The 13961-nt window shown below is 35.6% G+C and overlaps 1 protein-coding gene across 5 annotated transcripts in view; it reads right to left on the reverse strand.

The window, feature by feature from the left end:
* Positions 1-13961, reverse strand: part of LOC107007242 (exportin-4) — a 77398-nt gene that overhangs the window by 22769 nt on the left and 40668 nt on the right. For 4 of the 5 annotated variants that reach the window (XR_003575401.1, XM_027913308.1, XM_027913310.1 and 1 more), the window contains 10 exons: positions 12410-12593; positions 11307-11418; positions 11146-11232; positions 9462-9600; positions 7255-7351; positions 7108-7170; positions 6811-6920; positions 4024-4128; positions 3386-3459; positions 962-1037 (listed from right to left, as the gene is read on the reverse strand). Coding sequence is in view for 4 of the 5 variants with exons in the window: in XM_027913308.1 (XP_027769109.1) it covers positions 962-1037; positions 3386-3459; positions 4024-4128; positions 6811-6920; positions 7108-7170; positions 7255-7351; positions 9462-9600; positions 11146-11232; positions 11307-11418; positions 12410-12593 (1047 nt within the window). In the remaining variant the exon portion in view is untranslated. The remainder of the gene's footprint in view (positions 1-961; positions 1038-3385; positions 3460-4023; positions 4129-6810; positions 6921-7107; positions 7171-7254; positions 7352-9461; positions 9601-11145; positions 11233-11306; positions 11419-12409; positions 12594-13961) is intronic. The other variant, XM_027913311.1, reaches the window with a different exon arrangement.

Raw genomic sequence — 13961 nt, forward strand, 5'->3', positions numbered from 1 at the left:
CCCCCCCCCCCTCCTAACAGTACAATGGCTATCATGATCAAACACTCAGCTCACATTTGATTACTGTTATAGTCCGACGTGGTATAAGCAAAATATCAAGCCATAAAACTTGTACTAATTTATTAAACCGATTTTTATGAAGTACAAAGCCCTACATCACTAGTTATTCTCGATATAACTTTATACGAGGTTTGGTTTATAATATAAAATCCACATATCTTAAGTGACTTTTAAAACCGGAAGCTAAACATTGCATGAAAATCTATGTATTATTTATGCCATTTAGAAGGTGGAATAAGTAATACATGTATTAGCAGTACGTGGATAAAGAGTTATGTAATCTTGAATAACAATTCCCATATTATTTATTCTCCCCAAACAATCCTCGTAATGTTATTCAGTGTATACGAATTTATGCATTAAAACTCATGTCTAACTGAATCATCAACCAACTAACCCTTCGAAGTAATTATTATGGGATTGTGGATCTTTTCTTTTTTTTGAGAAATAGTACTGTCATATTCTTCAGCATTAAGGAATGTTGTCCACCTCCAAAAAGTTACAAGGTGCATTCAAGCTTTATAGAGCACCTAAGAAATCTACATCTCATCTACTTCCTCTATGCAATTTCCTTTACACCAAAAAAAAAAACACCAAAAAGTTCCATTTCAGATCATGATTGGACTTGATCTTGAGAATTAGTACTGTTTTCTTTCCTTCTATTTTTTCCAGCTGTTGCCTAGATAAGAGACAGTGGCAAATGTGGAACATAATAATCAATATGGAAATAAAAGGATTTAACTATTAGCATAATTTCATGAAAATAGTCATATTTGAGGATTGTGGGAGTGTGTAAAAGGATATGACAGGATTGAGAATGCTGAGCTATTAAGGATACATTGCAGGTGACATAACTAATCATGTTGAAGATCTTAATAGAGCAGAAATTTTGACAAACTACCTCCATTAGCCTTGGACTAAAAAACGACGCTCTCATCTCTGGATTTAAACTCTGCTCAGCAAATTTTATTATTGATCTGCACCAGACAAAATAAGACAAGAGTATGAAGTTGCATACAACAATACGACAAAAATAAAGAGAAGGTAGAAGATCGGAGGACCACAAGTCTCCATTGTATGGCAGATATAAAGTCGGTAAGTAAGGATTAACTATTAAATTTCCTGCTCAATTCTTTGGAGCTTTATGCCCCAATTGAAAATTTATATTCTGATGAGACATGTAAACATGGATCTTAGGCCTAACTCAACCCCAAAAGCTAGCTCATGGGAGGAGGATTGTCCTAGTCGATATAAGGAGACCAAATTCTCATCCCTTTTCTGATGTGGGAATTCTTAACACTCCACGCATGCCCATACCTCGTTAACCAGAGCAAGGACACAATAACATGGGGGGCCAACATTGGTGAACAAAGAATTGGGATGGGCCTAGCTTTGATACCATGTAAGGATGGATATTAGGCCTAACTCAACCCTAAAAGCTACTTCATGAGGGGAGGACTGTCGAAGTCCATATAAGGAGACCAAATTCCCATTTCCTTTTCGATATGGGAATTCTTAACAAGATACGGCAAACAGCAACTAGCATGACACTTTTACAAAGCTTTATTCCACTTATGAGTATTAAAGTTGCAAGACATACTTGGTACTAGAATTCACTAAAAGGAGATGGAATAACACAAGGTTCATCTTGACACAAAGAAATGACCATTGCTGATCTCCTGGTGGCGACTGGCAAGTCATGCAGGAAATGAGAATAAGACCCTCTGTGTCATAAACAACAAACTGCTTGGGAGGAATCACTTCATTAGCCCTCTCATCTTAAAGAGGTTTTGAGTATTTAATGCTCAGTGAAGTATGAAGAAAAAACCATCTTACTCTCGTGTTGGGGAAAACTTTTTGTTGCAAATGACGGAAGGCAAGAAAAAGGCCAACGAGGATGGCTAAAACCCTGCATCACTAGTTAATCTCCAGTCAATAATCTGATTTGGATAATTTTTACATTGATATTCAACATTTTATGTAATTTTACAAGACCAATTTCATTCATGTCCTATACTAACATTCAAATAACTCATCTCTTAACACATCTCAAGGAAATTCCACTTCCATTAATGTTACAGAATGAATGTAATCATATTCTGAGGTAATGAAGGTAGCACATTTAAAAGGATTCACAGAAGATTTATAGGATTTCTTTTTTGTATTCTCTCCATATTTAGAACCATATGCACATTTATTTTTACCTGTTACCTTTGGGAGTAATATATTATACAACTTACTCTGCAATGCCTTGTTTCTTACATGGTATCAGAGCCTAGTGGGCTCAAATTTTGGCAACTTTTCTATACATTTGGAAAGGTTTTAGTATCATGGGCCTCTCTTAAAGAGTGACCGCATTTCCTAACCAACACAAAAGAGGGAACAGAATAGCTTTGGAGAAACATCTATGGCAACTGTGAGAGAAGAGTTGTTTCTTTACGTTCCATCTAAAGTTTGACCTGGCCTCTCACAAGTTGGTGCACGAAGGCGCGTGCTCCGATAGATTCAATCACAGCTTGCATTTTGAGCTTCTTCTTGTAATTCGGCACACCCCTGGTGTTCCTCTGGTCTTAAAACCCTAGTCGAAAGTAAAGAGAGCTAATTCATGCATTTATAAGAGTATTTTTCTTTTTGCGATAGAGAAACTAGTAACATGGCTCACACTCAAAACTGGATGAATAACAGGCCCTCCAACATTTACTCTTTTCCACTTAAATGAAAAAAAATTGTCTGCAAAAAAGTTGGAACCCATTACGTGCATCTAACACACATTACTTGTTGCACTCTTACCACTAGACCAAATCCCTGGGATAATTTCGCTAATATTTGTTTGATATGAATTTTATTACCATTTAATTACAATTGTATATTTATTATGTCTAGATATACAATCGATGTTCAAATCTAGAGACAAAGATCTTAATATATAGATGTGCATACAAATTCAGACGTCCAAATCTCATTAAAAAAAATGTACCCCAAGAAACTCTACAGATTGATACTTCGCATGGAACCCAAATGTGTGGCCTAGTGGTCAATGAAGTTCTCAGTGAAACAAAATACTAGGTGATTTTTTCTTATTTTCCCAAGCCTTCGAGGGTAGAGTACCCGCTACCGGATGGAACTAGTCGAGGAGGCACAAGCGGGCTTGAACACCATGGTCATCAAAAAAGATTGATACTTTGCACGCTAAGCAATATGGGAACCTTCAAGTCAGATAAATTGAAGTAATACATTATGATATAGACAACATGTAAATAGTGATAGAGAATGGTTAGATATCTTACTTTTTGAAGTATCCACGGAGTGGAAGTAAGGAACTTACCCACAAAGTATGACAACTGGATGCTTGTCCGTCTCCATAACATCCATAAATTGGGATTGTATAGCATCAGGCACCTAATGAGAAGTAACAAATTTCACCCCATGTACAGAACCATAGGAAATGGAATCACAACAGAAATAAAATAGTGTATTTCAAAGATTAGTGTTTACAACTAAGGAACTGATAGAAATCACTAATGCAGCATAAGCAGATGCAGGGCGTGTACAATAGAGCATGTCTATAACTCTATATTATACTGGAAAAGAGAAATAAACCAATAAATACACACAAATTAATGACCGCCTTCCGATATTTGCCTAATCCTGCATCTGCCTTTCTTCTTTCTACTTGGAAGGGACATGTTAAAGAAGGGGGACTCTAAGGCCAAGGTGCAGATCTTAAAATCATATCAAATGGTTTTGAAGGTAAACAATTGTCTGTTATCATTAAGCTATAAGTTAAGGCTAGCCAGAACACTGATGACATTCAGAATAACGATGATAAAGCAACTAAAAAAGTAATCATGTATTGCATTAATGCAATCAGTAATGCTGTCTCAAAGGATTTCCAGAACAGACATTATCCCAGCACAAAAATCTCTCCAAAAAATCACCAGCATAAAGAAAGATTTTCAGTACCAATGGTGTTTCACCCTGTCCTTCATCTGCTATAATATGGCCAGTTATTAATAAAAGTGAGTAGAGCTCTTCCAAAGTTTGAGTTGGATCACTAAAGCCTCTGCCCTACACATGACAAGAAGAAAATGTGGTTTACACCCAGTAACGTATACACACATGTATATAATATTAGCAGACATACAAGACTGTACTAGGGACAAATTGCTGTATTTATAAAACAATTGCACTACATTAACCCGGGGAGGGGGGGTGCCTACGTTACATAAAAGGAGAGAGTTCAGCAAGTCAGCTTTAACACCCCGTATCTAAAACAGACCAGAAATCAGCTTTTCAGAAATCTACAGGTGCAATCGACGGTTACCATCGACGGACCGTAGCCTGACCCACGACCCGTACTGCACATCCGTCGTTTGTGACTGAAACTCCCCTAAGACGCAGCCTAGAAAATTTGACCAAGTGTCGAACGACGGACGGACCTACGATCCGTAGTCTGTGTCCGTCGATCAAAATCCGATATACCCACTTACTCACAAGAACCACGATTGACCAGCACAGTCCGTAGATGGAGCTACGGACCGTAGGTATGACCGTCGGTGGAAATTAGCAGACAGTTAGGGGGAAATTGCAGTTGGGTTAACTTCAAATGATCATAACTCTTAGCACAAAATGAATTAGGTGTCCCATGACATACCAAAAGATAGATAATTGAATTAGCTTTCCATAGCCACCGACCTTGCAAAAATAAGACCATCGAGTAAAAAGCTATACCTGTTTTAGTAAAGGTCTATCGAACAGACCCAGACGATGGGCGACGGCCCGTCAATCCAGGTCGTCGTTTGGTCTGATAGCAATTAACTCAAGGGTCTTTTGGTCATTTCCCACTTCGTTTAAACCTTAAGATACTTTGTTTTGACCCTAAATCACAGATTTTAGTAAGTTTAAGCCTAGAAACAAAACTAAAACTTACCCGAAATCTAAATATTTCTCCGTGGATTTCATCACTAGGTACGTGGGATTTCACTAGTGGATTCCTTTCATCCATTGGGTCTTTAGTTTTCATTCAGATTCTTGATTCCCATATCATGATTAGACCTAGGGTTTCTAGAACTTCAATAGAACTTCATAAATTAATTAGCTATATGTTCCAAATCAGATTGTAACGTTATTATTCAGTTTATAGCATGAATTTCAGAACCCTAGTTATGTATTTCTTTAGTTCTAGAATTACACATGCTAGGTTAGATATTTCGGTTACTTCAGATATACATGCCTCAGTTATAAATACATAATTACCAGAATAATTGTTGCATTCTCAGTTTGCATGTTCAGTTTTGAGCTATCCAGCATATACAGAAATTCAGTCATAATGTCTTAATCACTTTATTCATTGGGAGTAGCATAATACCGAGTTGAACTAAAATTCAGTGTACCCACTTAGTCTCAGAACTACTAGCCAAGTAGCTTGTAAGTCCCCTCTATGGCCAATCAGTTTAGTGATCACGACAGCATGCCTTTATACCTCTGGTAGGGTATATTGGGTCCTCTCAATGGGGCGTATACATCGAACTCCACATTTAGCTCATGTGGTTTTATTATCGGTTATTAGTAGCTCCCACAGTTCAGTCAAACTCTATTACATTGACCATTTATCAGTATATTCAGTATTCAGTTCCAGCATGCTATAAATTGGTCATTGCATTCAGTTACTTCAGTATTCAGCATATCATGTTCAGATTATTATACTTGATTTGTGTTTGTTCAGTTTTGTTTTATTTCAGCTTTACTCTATCCTACATGTTCAGGACCTTCAAGTACTGACGCATACGTGCGCTACATCTTCTCGTGATGTAGGTTCAAGTTCTCAGCATCCAAATTACGCAGAGATCGATTCCTGATATCCAGTTCAGCATATTTTGTAATGAGTCCTCATTCTCCGAGGACAACAGTCATGATAGTTCATTTTAGTCTTTTAGTCATTTAGTTTATGTTTTTGCTAGACTTAGCTAGGGCTTGTCCCAACATTTCTAGTCAGATAGAGGCTTATTTCAGACATAGTTAGTTTCAGCTTAGTATTGAGTTAATATTTCCTTTATATTAAACTCATCATTTTCAAATATCTCAATTATAGAATATGGGTATTCCCCATCTTTTCAGTTTAATTTATGATTTAGCTTCCACATTCAGTTTATTATCTTTAGTATGCTCATGATTATGCCAGCAGGGTTAGCTTGGGATCACTTGTGGTCTTAGGTTCCGTGTCCACGTCTCAGGGATAGCTCGGGGCGGCGTGACATCAGCATTCCCTGCCTGAAGAATATACAGAACTAGCAAAAACACAGAAACATAATTATACTGGAAATGCATTTGATCCAAAATTGACTCTTCTAACATGAAAGAGAGACTTCACAAGTAGGCAAAGTAGAAAAAAGACAACACCAACGGAAAATGGAGCAAAGATTCCTAGGCGAGATTTTTGGAGATAGGAAATGCAGACAGACAATAATAGTGGATCAACAATTAAACACTTGGATCATGATATCACTTCAAGAAGAAAGACAAACCAGAAGGTTGATTGAGTTTGACATGTAACAGCATATATCATTTTTTTAACTTCTACAGATAACTAAAATACTTGAGAAAAGCTAAAGGATGCTCAGAAATACAAAAACATAATAAGTTGAAAAGATAAATTCTAAAAGGGGACAAGTTTGCTATCTGAATGAACAGTCTGAATTACCATACAGATTCCCAAGATCAAAACAACAAGAGATTAGAGTGACGAAGTACCTGTTGTAGACGGGCAAATTTCTCAGAGAAGAGTCGTATAAGAAAAGGAACAGTAACATTAATAGCTGCTCGAGCAATAAGTGCATACGAACTCAATCTTTCATCCATAGCTAAAAACAACAATAAGACAGAATAAGAAATAAGTACAAAAGGTGGAAGAAAAGAAAAAAAGGAAACAACTATGAAGATATAAAGGATAACAAAATAGAAAGATAATTGTAACGTCATAATAGACATTAGAAAAAGGAATCGAAAAAAGAAGCTTAAATAATTAATGAATGAAGTATATTTAACTACCAGCAATAGAAGCCTGAAGATAATCAGTCTCATTCTCATCATTGAAGGCGGATGCAGAAGCAGCTACATAAGGGATCATGTTACAAAGTCACCAAGACAGTAAGAACTTCAAATCAAGAATTTATATTCGTATTATATATGACTTACCTCTTAATTCAGACTCTACAATCAGGGCAAATAGATGAGATGTAGCACCAATCCCTTCCGATGGAATAACCGCATGGCTAATAGAACCATCCAAAGGCTGAAATGTTGTACATAAAATATATAAAAATACGGGTACCGATATTTAAAAGACTATTAGTGTAGGTGTGTGTATAGATCGCACACTAACATATATATATATATATATATATATATATATATATATGCCTCTCTTTGTGTGTATGTAGATATAATATCTCCATCTGAAAAGTTGAATTTTACATATTTTAATTACGAAATTTCATTAACATAGTAGTACCATTACTAGGCTGTGATTGTCCAAAGCAATATTTAATGCTATACACATTTAAATCTTCAACGTTTAGAAGACATGTCAGCATTTTTAAACAGTGTAGACATTTATATACTAAGAAAGAACAAAGAATTTCACAACCACATAGAATTAGTGAGAGAGTGCACCACCACTTACATTCTTGCATCCTGTGCCACAGAAATTCTAAAACAGGCTCACGCTTATGAAGCTTGAACCAATACTCTAAAACTGAAGGGTGGTTAAATCACGGTAACTAATTAAACCCACACTAAGATTTCTGTACACCGAAAGCTGCTAAAACAACCCCCTTCCAACCCCTCAAAAAATACAATAACAAAAAGGGAAGGTAGAGAGAGAAAGAGAGAGGAAGCAACCAAACCACTTCAACTACTGTTAAAATTAAAATGTAATACGCAATGAGATTGGATTTATGAGTTGTTAATTTACAACTATTGGTCTTTTTATATCAATTGTTTATGGAAATATCCTAAAGACTCACAAGTTTATTTTATTTATAAAAATATGGCAAGCATGTTCCTTTAAAAAGAAAAACAAAAAAAATTGCACACAGGAGCCCCATAGGTCTTCCCCACTTTGCTCCCCTGCTTACTGAAGCCCAAGTCTCATGCTTGAAGGAGGAGGGCTCTAACCATTAGACTATCACTCCCTTGTTATTTCGGTTTCATTTTTTCCTCGTTTTACCATAAGTCCTACAGTGTTCGTAATCTAAGAGAAGCTCAACATTCTTGAATAGCATCACTTGCAAACTTTTGTATCTCTCAAGGCTTTCATACAAGCATGCAGTTCCTAGCTCTTGTTGTTTATCTATGCTAGCACTTCAATTATGAAAAATTATCAGAAATTAATATGAACCTACAGGCAACAGGTGAGACCACCAGTACCTCTATAAACCCCTTGGGAAGTCTTTACACGACCATGTGAAACAGCAATATAACTTGATACAAACAATTAGGACATTAAAGAAAGGTAATACCTTGTCCTCCATCATAACATGTACTTGAAAGAGAAAATGTTAATAAAGCATGAGTTCAAAAAAGAAGCAAATAATAAGCAATCAGCTCGCCGCTCCAAGATCAAAAGGTGTTCTGGGAAAATTGGTATTTTGGAGGAAGGAAACCAACTCTCCAAAACCTTTGGACAGTTCAAACAGTAATATTGATCGTTATATGCCAAAAAAAAAACTCTGCTCAAAAATACCATACATATATTGCCCCCTATACAGACTTCTTAATTCCTCATTTGCACAGCATAATGTTCTCTCTTCCGCTTTAATAAATAGGTGCACTAGCATAGTCTAGCAGACAAATGTAGAAAGCCTAGAAAAATGTCGTGTTTAAATGCGGCTTAAGGTGCTGCGCTTTAGTGAAGAAAGGCACAAACTTAGAAAAGCTACATACATAATATTCCATCCATTCCAATTTATATGGCAAAATCTGAATAGGCATAGCGACTTCACATTTATGTAGCTATAAAGATTTTCACTGTTAGAAATAGAAGTAGGATTGTACAGTGTCCAGCGTGGAGAAGGAATGCAATATAGTGTCTATACAATATAAATAAGGTCAGTATAATAATGTAGAAGGCAATCTATCCTGGAAGAGTAAGAAACAGACTATGGTTTCTCGATCTAGTGCAAAAGCAGAATATAGAGCAACGGTTGTAGCAGCTTGAGTGCTAGATTGGGTCAAACAGTTGCACAAGGAATAAAATTTGGAGAAATCCATCTGATAGAACTTGAGTGTGATAATCGACACTGCAACTAACTTCAGTGCTTAAATGCACCTCAAGTATGCCTAAAAACATCATACGCCCATAACTTTTCAGTAACATCATTGGAAGCTGTATAAAGAAATACCATCAGAAGTGTAGTCCAAGTATCCAACAAGATATCACGTGCTACCCAGCTCCACGTCTCCTCTTCAGTGTGGCTTGCCATAAGGTCTTTAATGACCTCACACATCAGGGCGGACAACAAACTAAGAGTGCCATAAGGCCTGAGCATTACAGTAGAAGTGGTTAACATAATCAAATATTCTAACAAGAGAAAAAACTGAAGGATAACCATTAAACTGCAAGAATAAAGCACGAGTGTTGATGGTCACATCATATACATTTATGTATCTATCTATCTATATTCTATATACTACCTTAAAAGCATGAACTCCCACACATGAATGTTGAATTACTATAATACCCCAATTAAAAATACTCAATTTAATTTATTTATTTATTTAATCTATTTTATTTTTTATGAAAGTAGATACCTTTTCAAATTAAAGGATTGTGACTTTTTCAAATGGTTGTGACTTTTATTAATGGGTTGTGACTTTTCCGAAGGGTTGTGATTTTTTCCAAGGGTTGTGACTTTTCTAAAGGGTTGTGACTTGTGCCTTTTCGGATGAGTTGTACCTTTTTCAAAGGGTTGTGACTTTTCCAATAAGTAGTGACTTTTTCGAAAGGTTGTTACTTTTCGGATAAGGCATAATTAACACCTATTCATACTACTATTTGGTAGCTATTAAAAGAGGGGTTTCCTTTCACTTTAAAGCTACAATATTTTAAGTTCTCTACTCTTCTTAAAAAATCTCAAGTGTTATTTGCAAAAAATTGATTAAGTTCGAAATTCGAGGTACCTCATAAGAAAAGTTGGTGAAAAAATTGTAGCAAATCATTCATCAATTCACACTCGTATTTTTTCTCACCATTTTCATGATAGTGACGAAAAGTTGTGGTAGAAAAAAAATACCAAACATACATGAAAAAAGGCATAGGATTTGGGTAAGCTATTTCTTATTTGTTTTTTTAATATTTTATTCTTTTCCCTCAAATGAAGGAATTTCTTCCTAATTTTTCTGAAACAATGGGTATCGACGTAGTCCATTGAATTATAAGTTTTGATGTTAAATTCACTATTCCAAAAATAGATTTTCACTTTAACTTTTAACTTATAATATGATAACACAGCCATGATAATAACTATTTTTAATAAATATGTACGTAAAAATGAACGAAGAAAGTAAAGTTTTAGTGGCAAGGGATTAAATCAAATGGAACACTATATAGCATGAACATATATTTCATTTTGATGTATTGTTCCATATAATTTTTCTTTATGTCACTAGATACACTCCTTACTAGCTATATATAAAAATAGATAAGAAAATAGTAATTTATCATAAAATGATCTTAAATCAAATTAATGATTCTATAAAAAATACTTTACATTTTATTCATCTATTAATTTTTATTATTGAAAAATTTAAATATTTTATATCATTATACAACTTCCATGAGATACCAGATTCTTTCATTAGACAATAACTATATGATATATATGGGGCAAAAAGGAGAAGAATACAATTCTACAAAAATAAGGTAAAAACTTAATGAAAATGAAATATTCTTCACCATAGGTGATGTTATTCATATATTAAAATTAAATTATTCTAATGAAGTATATATATACACACGTGCAACGCACGTGCCGTAACACTAGTATACACACACACACACACACTACCACAGAGGTTACTGCTGACCTTATAGACTTCAGCAGTTCATCAAATACTAGCACTGTGGTTACAGTAGCCATGTATAGTAAGGCTCGGCATCCGTCAAGGAATTCACTGGACAAAATTGAAAAATTGGTCAAGCGTAGCACATTAATAGAGAATATGCAGGCATTGGTACCAATATTAACCTTTCACTTTTTCCGTTCACTATTGCTGTTGAAACAACATCAGGGGGGTCTATCCATGCTATAATTCCAGATAAAAGATGCAAAAGGTGCTGTTTTTGAGTATTCCCGTCATCTGCTTCCATATAAAGAGGAATACCGAATGAGCACCCAAAGGTCCCACAGTCAAATATTTAGCATTTATGCGGGTAAAAAAGGAAAGACGCAATAATCAAGACAGAGCTTCCACTTACTATTAACGTAAGAGCAGTAAGATGAATTATTTTTTTACAGAAACTCATATAGCAAGTTGTCACAATCCTCAACAACAACAACAACATACTGCCTTTCTAGTTTATAGTCTTTTGTACTGTTGGAGTTATTTTGGCTACTAGCAGAAGAATAGTGTGTGTTGCCTTCTTCTCTAGTCTATGAGTCTTGTGAGATTTACTCGGATCCTTGAGACAGTCGACTGTCGTAAGCTGACTGTGGGTTTGTAATTCTGATACTTACTGATCAAAAAAATCATATTAGTTACCAAAAAAAAACATACCTGGTGTAATCCCACAAGTGGGTTCCGGTGAAGGATAGGTATAGTAGGAGATAGAAAGTTATAAGCATAGTTCAAAGGTTACACTTTTGAAAAGTTTCATCTTTTTGATACAAGAAAAGAATTTGATTTGGGTGTTTCAATGATACAAAACTTTCAGCATATATGACAAGTTACCAACTTTTCCTCAGAGATTATTGAAATAAAAATTACATGAAGTTAAGCCATATCAATTGCAAAAAGAGGAACTAAATGGTAAGAGGTTAGTAATATTATTATTATAAACAAAATGAGTGAGTCTGAGATTTATCAATCATGAAATACTAGTTGGAGTTGGAGTCCTTGTCCAGCATAACATAATATAATAGGCTGGAAGAGTTCCAGCTTCGCAATAGTATTCACTCTTTTAGGGTACTAACAGTATGAGAAATACTTGATCAGCCTTACTGAACAAGTTGACAATATGAAGAGCAATCCTCAATTTCAATCAAAGATGTATCACATCTATCACAGGAGTTGGGAATAATGTACTAAAAGTAAAGTAACGACAAATTTGATAGCAAACTAGTATGAGTACCAGATGGAAATATTGTTCCCCACAAGGAGAAAAACTGAACTATAAGCTTGCGAGCAGAGACTGCAAGAGGACAATCAATCCAGTATCCTTCACATGAAAACTTCTGCCTCAGTGCTTCATAAAAGCTCAAAAGCCATCCGATGTGACCACTTGACACAAGTATACCCCGCCAGGAGGATCCAGGCTATAAATAATGAAAAGAACAAACACAAATTATAAAAAGATTAGTTTAGCTAGAATGACTAGTGGAAACAATCCAACATCTGAAAGGAAAAATAGAAACAAATGGTACTTTAAACGAATTAGACATTTTATCATTACGAAGAAGAAAACCATGCATCCTAGAGTAAAACAAATTAAGTACATAGAGCTAACAAGTGGTAGTGAAGATCAGTCTAGCAGATACCATGAAGTAGCCCAATGGTTAGCAACATATATAATCCCTCCATCCCACTTCTGATATAAAAAGAAATTGATCGTGTAACGCATTGCACCCCTAACCAAACACACAATAGTACAGCAATATAAGGCCTCTGTAAAGAATATCCCCATAGCTTGTATGACCAGAACCCCACTATTTGATTGATACGAACCAGCTAGATCAAGTGGCAAGAAAAGACATCCAAGTGCAACAACATACCAGTGTGGTACCACAATCAGGGTCTAGGGAGAGTGTGTATGCAGACCATACCCCTACATTTATGGGGTAGAGAGGTTGTTTCTGAAAAACTCTCGGCTCAAAAAAACGATGTCAGAACAGGTATGATGAAAAATGCAAAAAAAAAAAAAGTCAAAATTTTGAAGACAAAATATAACATAAATAAAGTAAAAGAAATAATAGTTAGTAATATTATTGAAGAATAAGGTACTGCTTACATAATAGTAATAATACTGGTAAGGGAGCAAGTAGGTGTGGTGCTCTAGGCTAGAACCATGCTCTACCACAGGGAAGATAGAAATCGCTCTTTATTTTACCCTAATCCTTGATCCCCATGCCCTCCTATACAAGGTCATTTCCTTGGTGAGATTGTCTAAACCATCTCCCCAGATCTTCCTCAGTCTATCTCTACCTCAATCACTCCATAGACCTATCAGGCTATCACTACCAAACTCTTTTTTTTATTAAGTAAGAAGAATGTCATTAACAGAGCATCAAGCAGATGCACAGATTACAAAAGAAGAAATATCAGCTCCCAAAAAGGCATAAAAAACTATCTAAACATCTAACAACAGAGATCTATGGAGCTGATAAATTCCAGGAAAGAATTGGCACCAAGTACAGGAGAGAGATTAACCCAACCAAAAAGAGTAATCAAACACCTTGCTTTAAAGGTAGAGATTGGAGTTGGGGTGCCATCGAAAAATCTTTAGTTCCTCTCCGTCCATAAGAAATATTTAATATATCTGCCTCAATTTCCCATACCTCCTCACTGAAGAATTTGTGTTCTTCCTTTTCACATGCCCGAACTATCTGTCTCACTTTCAACATTTTGTCCACCACAAAGGTCACTCCCACCTTGCCATGTATATCTTCATTTCTAATCTTGTCTCC

This window comes from Solanum pennellii, chromosome 12 (genome assembly GCF_001406875.1).
Source record: "Solanum pennellii chromosome 12, SPENNV200".
In the NCBI taxonomy this organism is placed as follows: Eukaryota; Viridiplantae; Streptophyta; class Magnoliopsida; order Solanales; family Solanaceae; genus Solanum; species Solanum pennellii.